Below are 24,116 nucleotides of genomic sequence, written 5' to 3'. Positions count from 1 at the left end.
CAGTCCGGAACCGCGCTGCTGCTACGGTCGCAGGTTCGAATCCTGCCTCGGGCATGGATGTGTGTGATGTCCTTAGGTTAGTTAGGTTTAAATAGTTCTAAGTCTACGGGACCGATGACTTCAGATGTTAAGTCCCATAGTGCTTAGAGCCATTTGACCCATTTGATAAAATTATCGTGGCAATGATCTACGGAACGAGACATAACTAAACTACCATACGTACACACAATGCACTCAGTATTCACAAAACGTATTAATTACTTTTTCCGGCGTAACAACGCCCATCTGCACTCTGAAGCATCGCGAGCGAAATGAGCAACACGTATCAAAAAAAAAAAAAAAAAAAACTTGTGGCTGCTACAGCAATTCGTGCCCTGCAAGTTTCGAAAACTGACCCCTTACTTGTATCAGATTTTCAGATCTACTATCATCCTTACACAATCTTAGGTCTGCTGCTTCACTTATTAATCACACACACTAATTTTTTTCTACCTACACCACTGTGTGTGTTTTGGCGTTGCTGCTCACGGCAGGAAGGAAAATGTTAATTAATTTGGTATTCAACGCCAGTGCCGTACTAGTGGAGCTCTGCTAGGCATATGCTGACTACGCTATATTGCCACTGCCCCCATGTTCACAACGGTGTGCTGCTGAAAGCAACATTCCGAGACAGTGTCCTTTTTAGCTAGAGTGTGTGCAGCAGTTATTCCCTTTGTTCATTCACGTCTTCTACCGCCACAGTATTGTCTAATAGAGGACCTGCAGTCGAGGGCACTCAGAATGCGTTATTAATCCAGCACACTTATAATTACTTTTTTGACCTACACACAGCTGAGTACTGGAATTTCTGCTTACGAAAGGTGGGGGTATACTAATTAATTTTTACTTCAACTGTCTGTCCACACCACTGCTGCCGCATCACGATCGACACATAGTAATATTTTCAACTACGTACTCACACCCTTGATTGCTGGCGAGCAGATCGTTACTTGCTCAGCTATATGGCGATTGAGGACTGAAAACAATTATTATAGAAATGGATAAATACGTAAAAAACTGTGGTGGGATTAATTACATATGCACGTGGTGCCTCGAATGGCGTAATAGAACTCAAGCGACGTAATTTGTTACAGGCAGTCTGATCCTCTCCCTATGCTGGCCTGTACCAGAGCTCCCTTTCTTTTAGAACAGCTAGTAATTCGAGGCTGTTGCTGCCTCCACAGACACACAGCTGCGGTGGAGAACGCCTAGTAATGCCACACTCGCAGGAGGAGCGGAACTGATAGAAAGAGGGCATAGGAGAGACAGTCCTATTGCGCAAGAGGCCAATCAGAAACCAATTGATTAGGTCAGGGGTCGTAAATCAAATAAAAATAGTCCTCTGACGTAAAGCTAATTTGAGGGATACCCTGGGAAGTGTGACAGGACAAATGATCCAGCAGAAAGCGTAGGAAGCTCATTAAGATTGTTCGCAGACGTTAGGTAACGAGAAGAAAGTAGCATCGCTGAAAGACAGTATCCATTTGCAGAATGACATGTAGAGGATTGATAAATGGTTCGAGCTCTGGCAGTTGACCCGGAACGTAAAACATGTAACACATTGTGCATACACAGGAAAAAAAATTCCTTACTGCAAAACTATACCACTGATGACAAACTGCTGGAAACAGTATTTAGCGTAAAATATTTTGGAGAAACTATACAGAGAGACACAGTAGGAGAAACATTTGCCAGATGGAAATTAATGGTAAGAATCTTAATGAAACGTAACTCACCCACGAAAGAAGTGTTCGACCAATTCTTGAGTATTTTTCATCAGTCTGGGATCCTTTTCAGGTAGGACTGATAGAAGTGGTAGAGAAGATCCAGCTAAGAGACCGCAGTCATAATGTGGTTTATGAAATAAAAAACTCTTAAAAGTAAAAAGTTTTAATGACTAGTCCGCAATTTTCCTATCACAATTAAAGTTCGCTGTCCACTTTCGGTTGCAATCTGCAATCATTTTCAAACCGTTCAAAATATGAAAAGACGGTGTATAAGCATTGGAAAGCATCGTTAACTGTAGTCATGCAACAACATGCATTCGTAAGTAACAGAACAATAACAGTAAATAGTTGAAAACGTCACCGTGAGCAAGCCGGTTTGTGGACGGCAATTTCGCAGGTTGTCGGTCATATAAGAAACTGTCCAGTTGCTGGAGTAGCAGCTGAATCAAAAGCTTATTATGTGCAATATGATAACAGATATACTCGTGAGAGCAGTATTTGCAACGGTTCCAAAACCTGTCATCTGTTCCGTAGCCAGGCTATCACACGCAGGATCATTCTTGCGAAAACCAGGCCACGGAACAGCCAGTTATCGAATTTTAACTGTGTTAGGAAAATTGCGGACTAGGTATGAAAAGTTTTTACTTGTAAAAGTTTTTATTTCAGAAATTACTGACTTCGTTTCCGATAAAGACTAATAATAACACCCCCCCCCCAAAAAAAGAAATAGTAACAGTTCATCAACAAATGTAGAAAATAAGACCCCCCTCCCCCATTATCTCAACTATCGTGTTATTCACCCTAGCTCTTGCGAATATTTTGTTACATATTTCTGAGAGAATGTGTGCAGGAGGGGCTAACATGAGACTACGGGAAGAAAGTCTATAATGTATACTTTGCCCAGGCAGAAACTTCAGGGGAAACTCATCTGTCACCAAAATCTGTTTTACATTCCCAAAGAGAATTGTATGAGCCATGAAAATAGCCACTTCCAGAAGCTCATGTAAGCATTTATGCAGGACTCTCCATGTATTTCCATTACTTTGCCCACGAATTTTACATGTTTCAATTCAGCAAGAAAGAATTACTAGCATTGATTATTTTAGTTTCTTATTGGTGATTATTACGCAAATGCTGTGGATTGGTAACTCACATTTGTTGTCAATCGCTTTCAGTAAGTTTTATGCGATTGCAATAAAGCCTTGGTTTCTTTACATTGATACAGATACTCATTAATTGTTTTAACGACCAGACACAGAATTTTTCCTGTAAAATTTTGTAATTTCTCAAAAGCTAGTTTGTGACATTGATTGAACTTCAGTCCTCAATACTTTTAGAGAGTGGTGAAATTACACTACTTGTGAACATTTCTCTGTTATTTGTAATCTGAGAATTGTCACAGATAAGTTCTTCTTAGTATTAGCAATGAAGCAGGAGACTTGTAAGCAAGTGTCACTCAGTGTATTGATATAAAACCTTTTTAACACCATGTTTATCCTTCAGATTATGATGGTGATTATTTTTTTAATTGTTACTGTTACTCTTATTCATACTAGCATTGGGGATAAACTCTTTTAGTGTCTTGTCACTTGTGATCAAGGCTTTCATATTTCATCTTGTTTAAACAAACTTCTTTTAACATTTTTGCTACATTTTCATGTAATAAACATTAGTGTACATTTAATATTAGTACCACACTTGTATTTCGGCCTTTTAATTTCTGTCTCGTTGAAATAACAATGCTACATTTAAACACCCTAGCATCCAATACATATTGTTAAAATGCAGATCTTAAAATATTTTCAGGTTTTATTTGAAAGAAAAGGTAGAGATCCACTGCATAAATGCAGTGATACAGTATATGTACGAGTATCTGGGAAATACAAGCCGACTTGTAATTACACCACTGACTGACCGTTGTTTTCGAACCATCATAAATGCATATTATATGCATCTTAATGCTTCCACAGAAGGACCTGCAGGCACTGGAAAAACAGAAACAACAAAAGATCTAGCCAAAACACTTGCTGTTCACTGTATTGTATTCAACTGTTCTGAAGGCCTGAACTACAAGACCTTAGGAAAGGTAAATGTACATGTTTTGTCTCAGTAACAATTTATTTGTATGGATGTCATCATTATATATACATATATGTATTATTTATAGAAGATGTACATAGAATAAGAATAATGGAAAGAAACAGGAGACATATAAGAAACTTGTGATAGAGACATATGCACACTCTTTTTCTTTGAATTATATGAGACAGGACTAAGGAAACAGAAAAAACCTGACTCAACTAAGAGCTGTACATGTTGTATTTACTTTAGTTACATTTACCCATAAGGACATACAGTTTGGTTTAGTTGTTGTGATGCTTGTATAGATATGACATTGTGGCGTGCTTTACGAACATGTCATAGTCATGTAACATTTTACATTCTGTTTAAATGTTGACATTGCGTTTATACTCTTTATATAATAAGGGAGCTTACTCTGAAAGATAGACCCCACTAAAACAGGGTCCTAATCTGTTAGCTTCAGTCTGTTATCTCTAATATGGCAATCATTATATATATGGGTGTATGTGTGTGTGTGTGTGTGTGTGTGTGTGTGTGTGTGTGTGTGACTCTCATGGCTGCAGTTACCCAGTACATCCGACACTTTCTTTTGCAGCTCAACTAGTCTTTCTATATGAATGTTGGTAGCACCAGCCCAAATCAGTACACAATATGACGAGTACATCCTCAGTAATGTTTCTCCATTTACCACCCCAGACATCTTCCTCATTAGGAATACGTTTGAATTAAATTTTGGCCGTATATTATGTGATTTTCCCCAGACAGGTACTTACCTACTGCCATACCCAAGACCTTGTAATTGCTTCTCTTACATAGGTCTGTGTTCAAAAATTTGAGGCTGATGTTTCCACTGTGCACATTTCCGCTAGCATGGGCCAGTATGTACATTGTTTTTGTTACATTTAAGAACGAATTTTTACTACTGAAATACTGGGATGCATTTTCTGTTTTCAGAGCTAGACTTTCCTCCAGTTCATTCTCAGTGCCAAGTGGATATAATATATGATGTATCGTCAACATAGCATTTGAATCCTCTGATTTTCTCATATCATTTATGTAAATGAAAAGCGGTGGACCCAATACTGACTCTTGAGGCTCACCATATTTAACTTTTCGAAATTTAGAGAGGATATTTATAATTTTCTTTATCATTTTGTGTTTTATTTCCACACACTGCCTCATGATTTTTACAAAAAATTGTATAATGTCAGTTTCTTTTCTCTGACGAAGTTCCTGCAACATTGTATCTGGACACACACAATCGAAGGTTTTTAATAGATTTAGGAACAAATCACGAAGACTTTTTGCTCATTTAATACTGTTATTCCGTGCCTCAAAAAATCTGCAGTTGCTGACTTGGATGACAGTGGATTACAGAAACCATGTTGGGCATTGCTTGCGATGATGTTCCTTTCTATGAAATGCAACATTCTGTCTTTTATAGCTGTCCGTATTAGTTTAGACAACTCTGAGACTATCATGATTGGTGTGTAATTTTCTGGGTTATACTAAGTGCCTCATTTGTACATAGGAATCATTTCACTGGCTATGAGTGGTTCAAGAAGACTTCGTTCTTCCATGTATTTGTTTATTAAAAATGTAAATGGTTCTACTAAATACTGTGAGTAGGACTTAAACTGCTCTTGTAGACGTATTGCCTTATCCTTCTGTATTTTTTTTTCATTCTACAGATGATTCTTCCTGTCTTCTCTCATGTTTAGGATAAAGGAATAAACGTTGTCTTAAATTGACCAATTTTTGTGTATTGTTTTCATTTTATGAGATTTTGTCCCATAAGTTTGTCTGCTATAGTGATGTAGTGCTCATTGAAAATGAAGATTACTTGATACGGGTCTGAAAAGTCCCTTTAACCACTTTTAAGTATTAAGTCTCCGTTGACTGTGACTTACTTTTGTTTTACGCGCGTTTATGAAAGTTCTGACAGTATTTGTTATGCCATATAAATTTTCAGTTGCTTTCTTGAAGTACATGGATTTGGTTTCTACTAATAATCAGCAGTAAGCTCTATTTCTGTTTGTATAGACCTCCTTTATTACTTTTTTTCTTTTTTCTTACCACTCATGCAAAAGCGTCACTTCCTCTCTTACTCGTTGATCCTTTGCTTGATTCGTTCTTATCTAGCTTCCTTGTTATATTTCTGCTTTTCTTAGGGCATACAGCATTTAAGTAATTGCTGAACAGCAAGCTTCCCACCATTTATCAGTGTTCCTAATCTAAACATGATATTTGACAATCTTAGATTTGTTTCTTTCATCTGTCTTACATCCATAAATGTGCCTTCATTGAGTTATGAGTAGTTTATTGTTTATAGTATCACTCCGCAATGGTGTGAAATTATAGTATTTGATACCTGAAATTTTTGTATAGATTGAGGTATGTTTATGATGACATTATCAATCGCGATTTATTAGATAGTAGAGCAAGTTGTGGAATTTTTCACTTCTGCGCTTAGATTGAGTTTTGATTAAGTCATTTAGGCCACTTCAGTGAGAAGTGACTTTCAGAGTATTAATAATAATATCATCTACTGCCATTACAGAAGTTAATTCCCTCATAGCCTTTTCTAGTAGCTCCTCCAGTTCCTTGAGAAAAAAATCTTACCTGAGTGCATGGAGATGTGTAAAGTCCAAGTATTAGTCTCTTTTTCCCGTTTAGCTTTATTTATGCAGCTACTGCTTCAAACTACATTTTTACTGTTTCTGAGTTTCCATGAAATGGTGTCCTTTAGCTCATTTTTCAACCTACCAGCGACTTCACCTCCTTCATGCACCTGATAAAATATGCAATCCTTTTATAACCAGTAATGCTGTGCATTTAATTTCATTTTCTTAAAGTCCATGTTCGCTAATTACAAAAATCTCCCGTATTTTGGAAGCAATTAGTAATTCTGTTTCTTCTATTTCGTAACGGCCTACTACACATCTTGGTGTAAAATTCGTTGATAAGGAGCTTTTACCCCTGAGACTTTATTTGCTCTTATGCTTTATTTCTTACCTGTACATATAAGAAGAATCATGGTCCTTGACATATTAGGGCTTCTTGGGTCTTATACGTCTACCAATCAGCTCTGTAGCTGCCTGTTTCCTAAATTCTGCTTATTTTCTGTCATCCAATGATCTATGCATCTATGCATCTATGCATCTATGCATCTCCTATGCATCCTCGGTTGTCTCTCCAGATGTCGCTGCAATGGAACATAATGTATCTGAAGCTGGACGTTTGCTTTACTTCACCGACGTTGTTGTTTCAACCTCTGCCAGTGGAGTCTCTAGTTTGTCCTCTGTTGTTTCTTTTGTCCCTGATCTAGATGATGATGTATCGGCAGGATTTTGCAGTGATTTGATGATTCTTTGGCTGGTTCCACTCGCGGATCAGCTCCTCGGCTTCACACGTGTCTACAGTGGTGGCTGTGAAGTCTGCCGTATGCGGTGTTCAACTCACTGCGCTCGGACAGGAGTCTGACGGGGGCTGGTACTGTGGAGCCAAGTCCCACTAGGAATTAGCCTTGGTGGTGGTAGGTCGGCGGGGCTCTAGCACCAAGTCCCGTGAAGGATATTCTGCTGGCAGTAGGCGCCGCCCAGTCTCGAACCCATGGCTGCTGCTGATGGTGCCCAGTCGTCTCGCTGTCTGGCGTAGCTCTGGCGTTGTGGTGTTGCAGCTGGTTTCTGAAGACGAGAAGTGCTTCCTGCATTAAAATTCATATTTATTTGTCTGTCTACAGCGCCCATTTGTTTCAGTAAAATCCGGCACTTAGTCACATCATCCTAACAAGAGATTCGCCCTGGAGTGGTGACGGCGCCCCTCTTGCTGCAAAGGTACCGTTGCGCTGTGCCTTTTACTGCTGTACTCGGCTATCCTTGCTTCGCAATCCACTGGCGTGTCTGTTATTGTATCCCACATTCGCCACAGTGGCGGCTACCGACCCGTGGCTGTTAACGCAGCACTTTACGGCTGCTTCCATACTACCACTCCTTACTTTTGCTAAAGACTTCCAATTTTCCGTCCAAAGACTGGGTAGCGGTGCTACACTCTCCAAAGGAGAAGACCTGGCTCATCGCGTCTGTCTTTGACCTGTTTTCCACTAAAGTAACTCTACCCCTTACTCTACAGACGAATGCATTCATTACTAGACCTGTTGTTCCCGTTCACTAGACTATTATCGAGCTAATCCTGAACTTAATGAACTACTCTCCATCCCTTGCTCGGAGAATCCATGCCACAGGAACTTTGTCTGTCCCTGGATCAGAACTCTGAGTGTTTCATCGTCTCAGATATCTATAGACTAGGCCAAGCAAAATCAGTCACTATGGTGCTAGGAATTGCGACACTTAGGGTCACTGTTTCTTGACGTCTGCCATCTCATTATTGACTTACACACGGCAGCAATTTTTCTGCTGTGATTCACCCCTCCTGCGTGGCTATCATCTAACTTAACAAATGGTCCAGGCTGTGTTCCGCGTGGACAATCTGTCTAGGGTTTCGTCTGGCGAATACAGCTGTGACTGGGATATATTTAACAGAATCACTCCCATCATAATGGTTGGCAAATGGAACGTAGGTCCTGTAATGTCCCATTTGGTCCTATTGATCAACAATACACTGTCCCGCAACTCTAAACGTTTTACCGCTATGAGCTTCCCCGGTTCATAGCAGCTGGCTACCACTACCATGTTGTCATATACTGAGGACATCCAGTGGAAATGTAATCTCTAAAAATACGGTTTCGGCTCCATCACCCCTTTCCAACGCGGATGTTCCTCCAGTCTACATCTAAATAACTGTGCGGCACATGCACTTCCACAAGTGATGACATCATGTGCCCAGCATATCGTAACCATCCCAATCTGTCACTGTTGAAGCTCAGCCTCGGTCATCACCACAGTCGATCGCCATCTTCCGCTACTAGTAATACCCCCTCTTCTTTCACTTTCACGAACTTTCCCACGGTCGCTTATTTCACCGCGTTGGTGTACACCGCGTAACATTTACATAGAGTGTGCTTATCCCTACCGGTATCCTAACTGATATGTACAATCATGCATTATCCGTTATTATCTCCATTGCTGCACTACGGTAGCAGAAAGACAGGTTCTGGCTACACGTCTTCACTACTAGCTGCAATTACGGCGGCAACTTTTCCTGATTCTTCCAAATGCTGCTCAGGGATACTGCTCAGGGGACAAAATGACCAGATACAATTAATTTCCAGTGAACCGCCTAATACATGGCTTCCTATAAGTCTGACAGCTCCACTCTTGCATCCTAAATCCCAAGGATCGCAACAATCTTGTTGCTGTTATCCTCACATCCAGTACCAGCATTCATGCTTGTACGGCGTACAATTCTTGATTTAAAGTACGAGGACTATTCCGAAAGTAAGGTCCGATAGGTCGCGAAATGGAAACCACGGTAAAAATCAAAAATGTTTTATTTGCAACAGTTAGATACACCTTGCAGCTACTTATCTCCATAGTCGCCGACCCGACTTAGACGTGTATCGTAGCGTTGTACCAACTTTCCCATACCCTCGCTATAGAAGGCAGCCGCCAGTGCTCTCCGCCAATTCTCTGCGCTGGCCTACGGCTCGTTGTCTTGTGCCGAAATGTTGTCTTCATAACCAGCGGTTCATGTGACCAGAGCTGAAACTCAGAGGGAGACAATTACGGGCTGTATTGTGGGTACTCTCACATTTCCATTTGAAAACGATGCAGGAGCATCTTCATTGCCCCTGCAGAATGCGGCTGAGAATTGTCTTGAAGACGAAACAGCACGACAGTTATGTAATGTTAGCTGCATAGCTTCAGGGGAAATTTCTCACCAGGCCCCCGTACTTGGCGGCAGACACTATTTTCTAGACATCTTTACGCACTCACTGCGAGCTCAGAAATGAGAAGAGCGACGTGATGCTAACTGGGGTTATACTAGAGACACTACCCAACACATCTGTGCAAAGCTTTATCGGATTTTCATAGTCGTTTCCATTTCGTGACCGATCGGACCTTACTTTCGGAATAGCCCTCGTACTAGCTAAAGCACTGGCTTAATTCATATGATCCTTGCAAAGCTGCTGAAGCATGTGTGTGTTGTTTAGCACTCGACTCTCAAGATTCATGATCAGCGTGGAATGGCATTCCGCTGTAGCTCTGTTCGCCTCGGCCAGCTATTTCGCGGCTTCCGCGGTCATTCAATGTGTGGACGTCACTTGCGACTTTTGTCCCGAACGAGGTTTTCATTATTCTACCAACTGCATGTATCTACACCTTTTTACCCTCGCTTGACTTGATGACTGCTGGCACTGCTCTGCTTACCTGCTGCATCTGCCATTCGAAACGCTCATATGCCCCGAGTAACTTCCTATGTTCCTTGGCGACTGTCCTGAGCACCCCACTTCTGCTCGCTAACTGTTGAAACCCTGAGAACACCTCTTCAAGCCTCCTTACCTCATTTTGCACTTCCCAAACATACTGAAAACTAAGCTCAGAAAGCAACTATCGCCGGGTATTATTACATTTTGTTGCTTATAAAATACAAGTCCTCTGTTCAAGTGGCGATCCTGCAGCGTCCCCACTCCACCTCCAATGAAGAGGTACAGCACTGCCAATACTAGCATTCTTCATCTCTGGAGCTCCACGGCAACCTGAGGACAGTGACCATTGTCACCCAGACAGTACGTCTTCACACAAGTACGTCCGTTCCTTGGTTTCTTCTTCCTCGGTCCTTCCTTATATTCATTCGCTTTTCCTGTTGAGTCGCTTCTGGCGCACCCGTGAATGGTCGTAAATGCACAATATGCACAATTGTTGACCTCCTAGACAATTTTAGCTTGGTATTTACCGGTGAATAAGTCTCAATGACTTGGTAAGGGCTCTGATACCGTGTTACAAACTTCTTCGTCTTTCCCTTCACAGTATAACGGCTAGATAACATCACCCACTGTCCCACTCTGTACTGTGGCAACGTTCCCACTCGCTTCACTGCATCCTTTTGTGTCTCTAACGCCTTTGTATTTGCTCACTGGACCCTTCTCCAACCTTCTTGCGATTGTCGAGCTGACTCGCCGTTCCTGCCCCCTTTTGCCTAATCATGTCTGAGGATGAGGATGAGGATGAAGTGGAGTTGTTCTTAATTTCTTCGCTCTTAGTAACCGACACAACTCTTTCATCAGGTCTGACATGAAGTTTGTCTCCTGGCACGTAATGATCTTTCTTGGCACCCCAAACTTTAATATCCAGCTGTTCACCAGTGCTTGTGGAATTGTGACCAATGCTTGGTCCGGCACTGACACCATCTCTACGTAACGAGAGAAATGATCTGTTATGATCAGCACAAAACTATTACCTGCTGGTGTCCGGCTGAATGGTCATAATATGACCACTGCAATAAAATTAAATGGTTACGTAGCCTCTGGCAACCTTTGCAGTAATACCAGTTTCTGGTTCAAATCTGCCCGCGGCGCACACTCTACGCCACTCCTACCATATTGATCCACAAAACCCTCTCTACTCTTCCACCAGTTTTTCTCTGCCACTCGCTGATTCATTGCTCTGCAACTCCCATATCCCGACAAGACACCATGATGCATTTCACGGAACACCTTCTCTTTCAGCACTGCTGGCACAATCGTCCACGGACCTAATTTTGTCTCTCTGCACAACAAAGCATCATGCATGCTGAACTGCTGCTGCTTGCTGTGTTGCTTACATTCCTCTCCGTTTCTCGGTGTAGCCTGCCAGCCCTTAAAGTCCTGACCAAGTGCTTATGTCGCCGCTATCTTTCTGCACAATTTGTTCGCACTTCCGTGTTTTATCCCATGTTTGTGGATTATTTCATACTCAAGTTCACTGACTTTCAGTGCCAAACTCTTCAACCTACGGCATGGGTCCTTCTAACTTAGCAACTGCTTCAAGGCAGCATGGTGTGTTACTACTCTGAATTTTGTATCTTGTAGGTAAAACCGAAAATACTTTACCACGTACACCAAGCTAAGCACACACACACACACACACACACACACACACACACACACACACACACACACACATATATATATATATATATATATATATATATATATATATATATATATATATATATATATATACGGTGGAGTAATTTGTCACTGCTCCGTTCAACTGCCTCTTTGCAAAAGCAACAGCATGTTCCAGACCATCTACTCTCCTGATTTAGGTCACACCCAAGAACATTATTCGACGCATCACATGACAATATATGAAGTTCTGGAAACATCAATACCAGACTCGACATTAATACTTTCTTCAGTTCGAAAAATGCTCCCTGGTATTCTACTGACCATACAAAACCAACACCTTTGCTTAACAACTGGGTAAGTGGTCGTACTATATCTCCAGATCCCCTCAAAAATTTCTTATAATAATTTGTGAGACTGAGAAAAGATTGCAATTCCGTGGTTGTTCGTGGTACTGGAAAAACTTGTACTGCTCGTACTAACATCGGATCCGTCCTCATATCATCCTTACTAATGATGTGATCCAATAGTTGACTTCTTCTAGCGCAAAGCGTCATTTTCCCGTGCTGAGTGTCAAACGGCCTATTTGTAGCCTCTTGAATATTTCCCTCAGATGTTGTCCATGTTCTAGCATGTCTCTCGAAAAGACGATTATTTCTTCAAGATACAGTAGACAATACTGTGATTTCAAATATCTCAGCACCCCGTCCAACAACCAGTGGAATGTTTCCGCCGCATTCTTCAACCAAAAAGGCATCCTTCTATATTGGTAACGACCCCACAGCGCAGAAACGTTATTTTCGCTCTATCCTCCAGAGAGACTTCCAGTAGACGGAATTTACTAATTGTCGAGAAGTACTGGCTTGGCCCTATATTATCTATCGCCTACGTGATGTTTGGAATCCGCTAAGCATGTGTCACAGTGTCACTATGTAAGTGGCTGTAATCACGACAGAAGCAATATTTCCTAGAGCCATCTACAGCGTTCTTGGGCACGATTAATATTCCCACCCTGAAGGTGCTATTGCTCTCCTCTACTATCCATTGGCCAACTGTTGATTTATAAATTCTTCTAATACTGGTTGCAGTGACCACGGTAGTTTATGGTCTTCAGTAAACCGGTGCTTCGTCCTCTATCCGCCGAAGGTTCGAGTCCTCCATTGGGCATGGGTGTGTGTGTTGTTCTTAGCATATATTAGTGTAACACTTCATTACACACTTTTTTTAGAAGTTAAAATATTTATTTATTTATTTGTATTTCAAATTGTTCAAGGATGTCAGTAAAAATGCTGAAAACATAAGATGTTTTTAATTCAGAAAAGAATTTATTTTTATTCAGTTTGCATTTATGCCAAACTGTGGGAAAGTTTATTAGCAGAAATACAAGATGAATGGGGCAGAATACTCTCCAAAGGTTGTAGAAGCACTATAATGTTTTTGCATTCACGTGTTCTTCCATTCAACTACTAACAATCACCGCTGAAAGAGAGCAATGTCAGCCTGACTTGCAATGCTACTCACACATTGTCACGCCATACACTCAGTAGCGCATTCTAGTGGCAGAATCTTATCAGTTACCGTTATAATACAACATAGCAAATCAGCAAAGCAGTTTCAAGCGGTAAAGTCCAAGAACAACGGCGAAAAGAGAGTTGGAACGTTGCTTTGCACATCTGCGAAGCAACGCAGTGAGGGGTTAAGTTAGTTCAAGTAGTGTGTAAGTCTAGGAACCGATGACCTTAGCAGTTTGGTCCCTTAGGAATTCACACACTCACATTGGAAGCCTGTGCTGCGTGCCTGGTGTAGCAGGCAATGGCCCTAGCGAAAAAATTTGTCTTGAAACTCCAGCAGCAAGTCTTCAGTCCACGTCCCCTCTATATTTCTCTCTCTCTCTCTCTCTGTGCCGCCATCTTCCTCACCTGGAATCTCCTATATGGCCAACAATGTTCCTTTCAATAACTTCACTTGTATTGTGTCTTATGTGTGTATTGAACCAGGGACCTAGAAACGACGGAGAGGCTTCGTCCCGCCGTAGCCCTCAGTGGTTCATAACCCCACAATAGGCCACAAGACCACCCACCCCACTGCCGCCCCACGCCGAACCCAGGGACGTTGTTGTTCGGCCCCCAGGTGACCCCCCCCCCCCCCCAACGTCTCATGCCAGACGAGAGTATCCCCAAATTTTTGCATGGTAGAGTAATTATGGTGTACGCCTACATAGAGACAGTTTTACAGTGCTTGTGCAGCAATCGCCGACATAGTGTAACTGAGGCGGAATAAGGGGAACCAGCCCGCATTCGCCGAGGCAGATGGAAAACCGCCTTAAAAACCATCCACAGGCTGGCCCGGACACCGGACCTCGATACTATTCCGCCCGGCGGATTAGTGCCGGGGACCGGCACGCCTTCCTGCTCGGATGCAGCGCGTTAGACCACGCGGCTAGCCGGGCGGCTAACTTCGCTTCCTCGGCCCTAAAATTATATGTATTGATGAGTTCTACGTTGCCTCCGTCCCTCTCCTGTACTTGTACAGTACATCGTTTTATTAAACAACATGCTGAATGCATTACTTCATTATCTTTCATGAATTCCACTATACACAACACATTAACTGGTAAGTTGGGCTTCACATTCACCCACAGTGACCATTATCGACCCCAGTGGTCGTATATCATTATCAACGACTCCTATACACTAACTCTCTTGAGGCCACTGACATATGCGCTCTTGTGTCCAAGAAAATCTTTATAGTCTCTACCATTCCCCCTCTGCATTCGTTTTCACTTCATTTATTGTCACCCTGGAACTCCTGTTGATGGCCCTGGGGCTCCCTCTTAACGTTAACGGATTTTTCCAACCCTCTGGACCACTTCTACCACTATCCCCATATCCCTGTCGATGACCTACATCTCCCCTACTAGCGTTCCCGTTAAATTTCTGGTAACCCCTGTTATCCGCATCACTTCTTCGTGGCTGGTAGTAATGCGTCTGCGCATTCCCAGTTCGGCCACAATTAAAACTCTTTACATTTGATACAAACAGGTGTCTTCGATCCCTCAACCCCTTCAATTTATTGATTTCCTCGTACTCCAACGCCAATAGGTCCCCTGCGTGGAGATCGTTAGGCGCCCCTGTGAGCATCCTCCTCCACATTTCTGGTGCTGAACCCCTCAGAACCCCATCAAGTGATGTTTGCTCGGCCTCTTGCAGTGCCACTTTGTTCACCTCATCATTCTGTGACAATTCATAAGAGTGTACCTTTATCTTCATAATTCAATGCGCAAAGTTTTCCACTGCCTCATTAAGCTTTCTTGACAATATACCCATCTGTGCTCTATTTTGTATCCTATACCGTTGAACCAACCGCTGCCTCAGCTGATCAAAAGCTTCTCCACCTCACAATAGTTCTGTGCACCTCATGAACAACTTCAGCTCTCCCGTTAAACTCAATTTTGCAATCTGCAATAATTGTTTATCCGACAAACCAACTGGAGATCCTCTACAAAACCTAACACATGCTCAGACGCCCTGTCAGAGAAGGGAGAAACAACGTAGGCAACAGCTGAATAAACTCCTAAATTTTGTGATTTCAGTATCTCCACTCGATAACATTTCTCTGCCAAACTATTACATAAAGTTACCTTGCTTGCCCTAAACTAAGCTACCTCATTAACTAATAATTTCTGTAGCCTCAATTCTGGTGACACTCTGAGTCTCAGATTTTACCATTGTCTCGCCGTTACTCATTTTTGGGACTCGGAAGAACAAGGGGAAATAACATAAATTAACATAGGCAGAACATTCTATACCTACTCGTATTACTATCCTACTTCATCTGGCTAATCATGAGCCACCTAGATCTCGACATTGTCTAGCTATGTGTCCAAAACTGTTACAAGTAAAACAATTCACTGCTACTGATTCATCACAAGGGGCTGAATGACCAAATACATTACACTGAATACAACGGACAGGCATCAACTGTTCATCCCTTGCATTACTCCTAAACTGCAACAAATCCGCTGACTTCTACCGTTTCACGAAGGTATCTCTCCTATAATATCTAGAAAGATATACACCTTTAATTCATAAACTGCTCATCTCTCTACTACGTAAATACTTTTTTTCCAAGCAAGTATTGACAGCCTATTGCATATTACTATGTGTTTCATAAATAAAAAATAAAAAATGACTTCAGTGAAATGCTGTTTCATACACTAAACAAACATAACTTTTCACTAATTTGAAGATAAAATGGGTTTTCCTGATCTCCTGTATTTTGAATGCTTGTTTTCCATATCATTCCAGTTCTTCATGGGCCTTGCTGCATCAGGAGCGTGGGTCTGCTTTGATGAATTTCACCGAATTAGTATGAACGTGTTGTCTGTTGTGGCACAAAAAATAATGTGCATTACTAAAGCACTGCAATCACATTCCTCAAAATTTAATTTTGAAGGAACACAACTTCACCTAAGTCCTTCATGTTATATCTGTATCACTATGCACTCTGGTCAAGTTAAGCGTCAAGAACTTCCCGACAACCTGAAGGTAAGCTGAGTATATTAAAGTAATCTATAACAAATTAGGGGAGGCAGTGCTTTCGTGGCAAACTAAACAAAGATTAGAAGACATAGTTCTCAAACAGTGTGTTAATTGTTACATTGCACTTCAGATAGCTCCATGGTTTAGTAGTTAAGTGCTAAATGATGGATCCAAAGGTCTTGGGTTCGATCTATAGTCGTTTCGAGAATATTTATCTGTCACTTATCACTTCCTTTACTTCTGACAACATTTGTTAATGTGAAAACCACGGAGTTCTACTGTGGTTTGGAGTCCATGTTCAACTGCAGGTCCCCCTGTAGTATGATGGGTCAGTCAGTTCCAAGGCAACAACATACCACCTACAACAGGACCATACCTCTTAAAGAAATGTGATGTTCAAACAAACCTTTGTATTGATGACACCTGTACCTTACTTCATGTATTATTTAGTCTACCTGCCCATAACTTGACAGATACTGAAGAAAGAAACATAACATCAAACCGGAAATATCACTAACAGCCTGTATTTTATTTACAGACTCCTTCTAAGTTACCCAAAATGCAAAAAATAACTTAGGGCAAGTTCATTAAAACAGAATAAAATCAAAATTTTACTATCTCGTTAACCTATTTATTTATTAACTACTTGTAACACATATCCATTATAAGGATGTCATCATTTACATATACACAAATAGATACTGCCTAACTATACACAAATATAGCCGGCCGGAGTGGCCGAGCGGTTCTAGGCGCTTCAGTCTGGACCCGCGCGACCACTACGGTCCCAGGTTCGAATCCTGCCTCGGGCATGGATGTGTGTAATGTCCTTAGGCTAGTTAGGTTTAAGTAGTTCTAAGTTCTAGGGGACTGATGACCTCAGATGTTAAGTCCCATAGTGCTCAGAGCCATTTGAACACAAATATATTTAATTTAAATAGACACAAATACCTGCACACAGTATTTATTATCTTATGTTACATGTCTGTAGACCTTATATGTCTATTCTGTTGTAGCAGTCATTAGCACACTGAAGGACGACAGTTCGAATTCCCATCAAGCCATCTGGCTATAGTTTTTCCGTGACTTTAATCAAGAAGCTGTAGGCAAGTGCCAGCATGCTTCCTTTGGAAAGAGTATGACCGATTTCCTTCCCCATTATTCCTTTCGCAGCATTCCTAAAGTATCCATTCTTTTTAGCAACATGTTATGGTTTACTGTGCCAAAAGTTTTGGTCAAACTGAGGAAGATGACAATTACATGGTCACCTCTGTCCACTGCCCTAAGCAACATTTTGGAATTGAGCTATTGTTGCGTCTATGTTCTCTCCAAGTGTGAAACAAAGAAGTTCTTTATCCATATGGCTGTATTTCGTTAAAGTCCCTTGAATCCATTTTTCGTGATGGGTTATATTACTATGTGAAAAGTTAAACCATTGATTTGCTGTGTATGGGACCCTTCAGTTTACAATTTTTCCTGAAGGTAAATCGTATAATTTAGGTACATTATACGAGGGGTGTCCAATAAGCTATGCAACACATTTTTCTTCCGAAAGCAGGTTAGTTTTACTCTCGATTCTAATGCACCGTATTATTCTCCACTCTTTTGGCTACAAAACCCTATTTTTCAACATAATCTCCGTTCAATGCGATGGCCTTGCCCCATCTTCCTGGGAGGACCTGCATGCCATGCATGATACAACCATTCTTTTGCTCCACGTCGGAGCCAATGTCTTCCTGCACCAATAACCTCCCCATCAACCACGTACTGCTTCCCGCGGATTGCAGCCTTTATTGAGCCGTACAGGTGGAAATCTGAAGGTATGCGGTTGGGGCTGTTGGGTGGATGAGGAAGAATAGTCCAATGAAGTTTTTTGAACTCCTCTCGGGTGTGCAGACTTGTGTGAGGCCTTTTGAGGCCTTGCGTTGTCATGGACAAGAGAAGTTCGCTTGCATTTTTGTGGCGACGAAAGTGGTGAAGTCGTTTCTTCAGTTTCCTAAGCGTAGCGCAATAGACTTGAGTTGTTCATTGCACCATCAGGAAGGACATCAAACATAATAACCCCGTCAGAGTCCCTGAAGATCGTCGCAATGACTTTACCAGCTGGAGGTGTGGCTTTGCACTTTTTCTTCGAAGGAGAGGTGGTGGGTGCCACTCCAAGGACTGCAGTTTTGTTTCCGGTTCTAAGTGATGAACCAGTGTTGCATCACCTGCGACGATGTTCGATAAAAATTGTCGCGATCAGCCTCGTAATGCACAAGCAATTCCGCACAGATGGTCCTTCGTTGCTTTTTTGGTCTTTTGTTAGGCGGCGAGGAAGCCAGTGAGTACACATAATTGAATACCCCAACTGGTGGACGTTGTGTCACCACTACCAACAGAGACGTCCAGTTGTGCAGTGAGGTGTTTGATTGCGATCCGTAGATCAGCTCAAATGAGAGTGTCCACGCGTCTCAGCATTGCGGGAGTCACAGCTATGTGCAGCCGGCTGGCAAGCCGGAAATTGGACAGGTTTGCGCGACCCTGTTACAATGACAGACGCCTCGCCCAACGACTCGCAGTGTTCTTGTTCACTGCCAGGTCCCGTAGACATTCTGCAAGTGCCTACAAATGTCTGTCATGCTCTAGTTTTCCACCAAAGGATCCTCAAAGACAGCCCTCTGCTTGGAGCTCACCTCCGTTACAGACGCCTTTTTGATGGCTACGTATAGCGCAGCCACTTATCGGAACCTCATGAAGCTCTAGTCTAATGACTGAAGCTGCAGTATTCCACGATGTTCCAACAAATTCGACATTTTTCAACCGAAATTGGCCTAGGAAAATGGTCTTGCATTACTTATTGAATACCCTTCGTATATTGCCCCGAATACGGAAATTAATCTTAATTCAAAGCATTGAACTGAAGTTTTCATTTTATCCTTCACGAAAAGCGCTATCGGCATCTTAAAATTCTTACCAGTTAACACTAATTCTGTACAACATTAATGTATTTATTCTTTTTACACTTGCAAAATCTATACATTAGAAGTTTCTGTCTTCTATTTCGTTATGGATTTTATGTTACAACAAGAGAGACCTGTGATTAGGTATCTAATCCGTAAGAGAGAAACATGAAATTTTCAGTTGTTTTTGATTTTATACATTTGTTATTATAAATTGTTCCGTTCAAATAATTCTGGATTGTTACATTAAAGGTAAACGATTCTGTAACATAAAACATGAAACAGTTAAAAAATTTTGCTGATATTTGTAATGCGTGTTTTTCATATTGACAATAATCTAATCACACTGCCTTCATTAGCCCAAATATAATTTTATACACAATGACAGAGTAAATATAGCTGAGGTAGACTACCTTTCTCCATTTTAAATTTGTAGGATAGCGTTGCCACTGTAGACACATAAGCCTTTAACTATTTGATCAGGAAATGTATGTGTAAATATCATGACAGGTTTTAACATCTCAAAAAAAATCCTGAAACTTCGCAATATCTTCATATGTAAGCTGCTGCTTTTTGTGAATATTTTTCAAGTATTTTGATTTCAACTGCTTTGTATTAAAGTCTATTAGTTGAGTCTTCAGTTATGACATTTTTAGTGGTATCTTATGAAGATACTACCATTATACAAGCTTTTTCTTTTTTTTCTCTTTTCCATTCCTGTCAAAGTCAGAACTACACTCCTGGAAATTGAAATAAGAACACCGTGAATTCATTGTCCCAGGAAGGGGAAACTTTCTTGACACATTCCTGGGGTCAGATACATCACATGATCACACTGACAGAACCACAGGCACATAGACACAGGCACCAGAGCATGCACAATGTCGGCACTAGTACAGTGTATATCCACCTTTCGCAGCAATGCAGGCTGCTATTCTCCCATGGAGACGATCGTAGAGATGCTGGATGTAGTCCTGTGGAACGGCTTGCCATGCCATTTCCACCTGGCGCCTCGGTTGGACCAGCGTTCGTGCTGGACGTGCAGACCGCGTGAGACGACGCTTCATCCAGTCCCAAACATGCTCAATGGGGGACAGATCCGGAGATCTTGCTGGCCAGGGTAGTTGACTTACACCTTCTAGAGCACGTTGGGTGGCACGGGATACATGCGGACGTGCATTGTCCTGTTGGAACAGCAAGTTCCCTTGCCGGTCTAGGAATGGTAGAACGATGGGTTCGATGACGGTTTGGATGTACCGTGCACTATTCAGTGTCCCCTCGACGATCACCAGTGGTGTACGGCCAGTGTAGGAGATCGCTCCCCACACCATGATGCCGGGTGTTGGCCCTGTGTGCCTCGGTCGTATGCAGTCCTGATTGTGGCGCTCACCTGCACGGCGCCAAACACGCATACGATCATCATTGGCACCAAGGCAGAAGCGACTCTCATCGCTGAAGACGACACGTCTCCATTCGTCCCTCCTCCATTCACGCCTGTCGCGACACCACTGGAGGCGGGCTGCACGATGTTGGGGCGTGAGCGGAAGACGGCCTAACGGTGTGCGGGACCGTAGCCCAGCTTCATGGAGACGGTTGCGAATGGTCCTCGCCGATACCCCAGGAGCAACAGTGTCCCTAATTTGCTGGGAAGTGGCGGTGCGGTCCCCTACGGCACTGCGTAGGATCCTACGGTCTTGGCGTGCATCCGTGCGTCGCTGCGGTCCGGTCCCAGGTCGACGGGCACGTGCACCTTCTGCCGACCACTGGCGACAACATCGATGTACTGTGGAGACCTCACGCCCCACGTGTTGAGCAATTCGGCGGTACGTCCACCCGGCCTCCCGCATGCCCACTATACGCCCTCGCTCAAAGTCCGTCAACTGCACATACGGTTCACGTCCACGCTGTCGCGGCATGCTACCAGTGTTAAAGACTGCGATGGAGCTCCGTATGCCACGGCAAACTGGCTGACACTGACGGCGGCGGTGCACAAATGCTGCGCAGCTAGCGCCATTCGACGGCCAACACCGCGATTCCTGGTGTGTCCGCTGTGCCGTGCGTGTGATCATTGCTTGTACAGCCCTCTCGCAGTGTCCGGAGCAAGTATGGTGGGTCTGACACACCGGTGTCAATGTGTTCTTTTTTCCATTTCCAGGAGTGTATAATAACGTGTGTCAGGTTTTCTGTTGCCTTCTGTATACATTCTGTAACTGCCATCGATGTAATTATTATTTCACATTTTGTGCTATTGTGTGCTTACACATTTAATAATATGTTGTTACTTTTGAGCAAAGTATTTCTATGAGCACAAAATTGTATCTCTGTGTGCAAAGTTTAAAGGATTGTAATTTATTTAATATTTTGTAAGAGGTACGAGCTCAATATTTCGATACTTCGTTATGTGAAGCGGTACTAAAACACTGTGGATGGTGGTGAGGAGACTCATTGTTGTGAATGAGCGGCGCATGGTGCGCGAAACATAAGTACACTATTTGATCAAAACTATCCGGACACATAGCTGAAAATCACTTACAAGTTCGTGGGGCCCTCTATCGGTACTGCTGAAATTCAGTATGGTGTTGGTCCACCCTTAGCCTTGATGATAGCTTCCACTGTCGCAGGAATACGTTCATTCCGGTGCTGGAATCGCCACATTGTGTACCGTGATTCGTTACTCCACACAACGTTTATCCACTGTTTACTCGTCCAATGGTTACGCTCCTTACACTAAGCGAGGCGTCGTTTGGCATTTACCGGCGTGATGTGTGGCTCATGAGCAGCCGCTCGACCATGGAATCCAAGTTTTCTAACCTCCAGTGTAACTGTCATAGTACTTGCAGTGGATCCTGTTGCAATTTGGATTTCCTGTGTGATATTCTGGATAGATGTCTGCCTATTACACATTAAGACCCTCTTCAACTTTCGGCGGTCTCTGTCGGTCAACAGACGATGTCGGCCTGTACGCTTTTGTGCTGTACGTGTCCCTTCACGTTTCCACTTTATTATCACATCGGAAACAGTGGACCTAGGGATGTTTAGGAGTGTGGAAATCTCGCGTACACACGTATGACACAAGTGACACCCATTCACGTGTCCACGTTCGAAGTCTGTGAGTTCTGTGGAGCTCCCCATTCTGCTGTCTAATGACTACTGAGGTTGCTGATATGGAGTACCTGGCAGTAGGTGGCAGCACAATGCATCTAATATGAAAAACGTACGGGTTTGGGGGTGTCCGGATACTTTTGATATGAGAGAATATTCATTTACTTACATGTGCAGTAGAATATGACTCGCGGTAAATAAAATGTGTTTACTAATTTTTGTGGACTTCAGTCCAAAGACTGGATTGATGCAGCTCTCCATGCTACCCTAACCTGTGCAAGCCTCTTCATCTCAAAATGACTACTGCAACCTACACCATTCTGAATCTGCTGACTGTATTCATCTCTTGGTCTCCCTCTACAATTTTTACCCCACACGCTTCCCTCCAATATTAAATAGGTGATCCCTTTATGTCTCATAATGCGTCATATCAGTGATTCCTTCCTTTAGTCTAGTTGTGGCACAAATCTGTTGTCTGCACAATTCTATTCAGCACCTCTTCATTAGTTACGTGATCTGCCAGTCTTCATCATTTTTTTGTAGCACCATTTTACTTCCATACATGGCTACACTCCAGGCAAATTCCTTCAGAAAAGACTTCGTAACACTTAAGTCTATATTTGATGTTAACAAATTTCTCCTCTTCAGAAACGCTTTCCTTGCCATTGCCAGTCTATATATTATATCCTCTCTACCCTGGCCATCATAATTTATTTTGCTGTCCAAATGACAAAACCTATCTACTGCTTTAAGTGTCTGGTTTCCTAATCTAATTCCCTGATTTCAACTGATTTAATTCGACTATATTCCATTACCCTTGTTTTGCTTTTGTTGATGTTCATCTTATTCCATGCCTTCAAGACACTGTCCATTCCGTGCTCTTCCAACTCTTTTGCTGTCGCGACGGAATTACAATGTCATCGGCAAAACCTCAAGGTTTTTGTTTCCTCTCCCTGAATTTTAATTCCTATTCCCAACTTTTCTTTCGTTTTCTTCACCGCTTGCTCAATATACAGGTTGAATAACATCTGGGACAGGCTACAATCCTGTCTCACTCCCTTCTCAACCACTGCTTTCCTTTCATGACTCTAATAACTGCCGTCTGCTTGCTATACAAGTAGCAAACAGCCTTTCGCTCGCCGTATTTTACCCTTGTTACCTTCAGAATTTCAAAGAGAGTATTCCAGTCAACATTGTCGAAAGCTTTCTGTAAGTCTACAGATGGTACAAACGTATATTTACCTTTCCTTAACCCATCTGTTAAGTCGTAGTGTCGGTACTGCCTCGCGTGTGGAATTACTACATTCTTATTGACGACTGAGGGTATTTTGCCTGTCTCACACTTCTTGCACATCAGATGAAAGAGTTCCGGCATGGCTAGCTCTCCTAAGGCTGTCAGCAGTTCTGATGGAATGTCGTTTACCCCCGGTGTCTTGTTTCGACTAAGGTCTTTTAGGATCGTATCTTCAATCTCATCCTGATCTACGTCCCCTGCCATTGCTATAATATTACTTTCAAGTTCAACTCCCTTGTATAGACCTACTATATACTCCTTCCATCTTTCATCTATCCCTTCCTTGCTTAGATGTGGTTTTCCATCTGAGCTACTGATATTCATACAGTTGCTTCTCTTTTTTCCAAAAGTGTCTTTAATTTTACTGTAGGTGGTGTCTGA

General features: G+C 42.4%; 1 protein-coding gene across 1 annotated transcript in view; it reads left to right on the top strand.

Moving 5' to 3' along the window:
- Positions 1–24,116, top strand: part of LOC126249484 (dynein axonemal heavy chain 7-like) — a 1,193,512-nt gene that overhangs the window by 234,638 nt on the left and 934,758 nt on the right. The window contains exons 15-16 of the mRNA XM_049951137.1: positions 3,573–3,852; positions 16,164–16,403. Coding sequence (XP_049807094.1) covers positions 3,573–3,852; positions 16,164–16,403 — 520 coding nt within the window. The remainder of the gene's footprint in view (positions 1–3,572; positions 3,853–16,163; positions 16,404–24,116) is intronic.

Source organism: Schistocerca nitens, chromosome 3, assembly GCF_023898315.1.
Source record: "Schistocerca nitens isolate TAMUIC-IGC-003100 chromosome 3, iqSchNite1.1, whole genome shotgun sequence".
Taxonomy (NCBI): domain Eukaryota; kingdom Metazoa; phylum Arthropoda; class Insecta; order Orthoptera; family Acrididae; genus Schistocerca; species Schistocerca nitens.
This window is presented reverse-complemented; position numbering and strand designations above follow the sequence as displayed.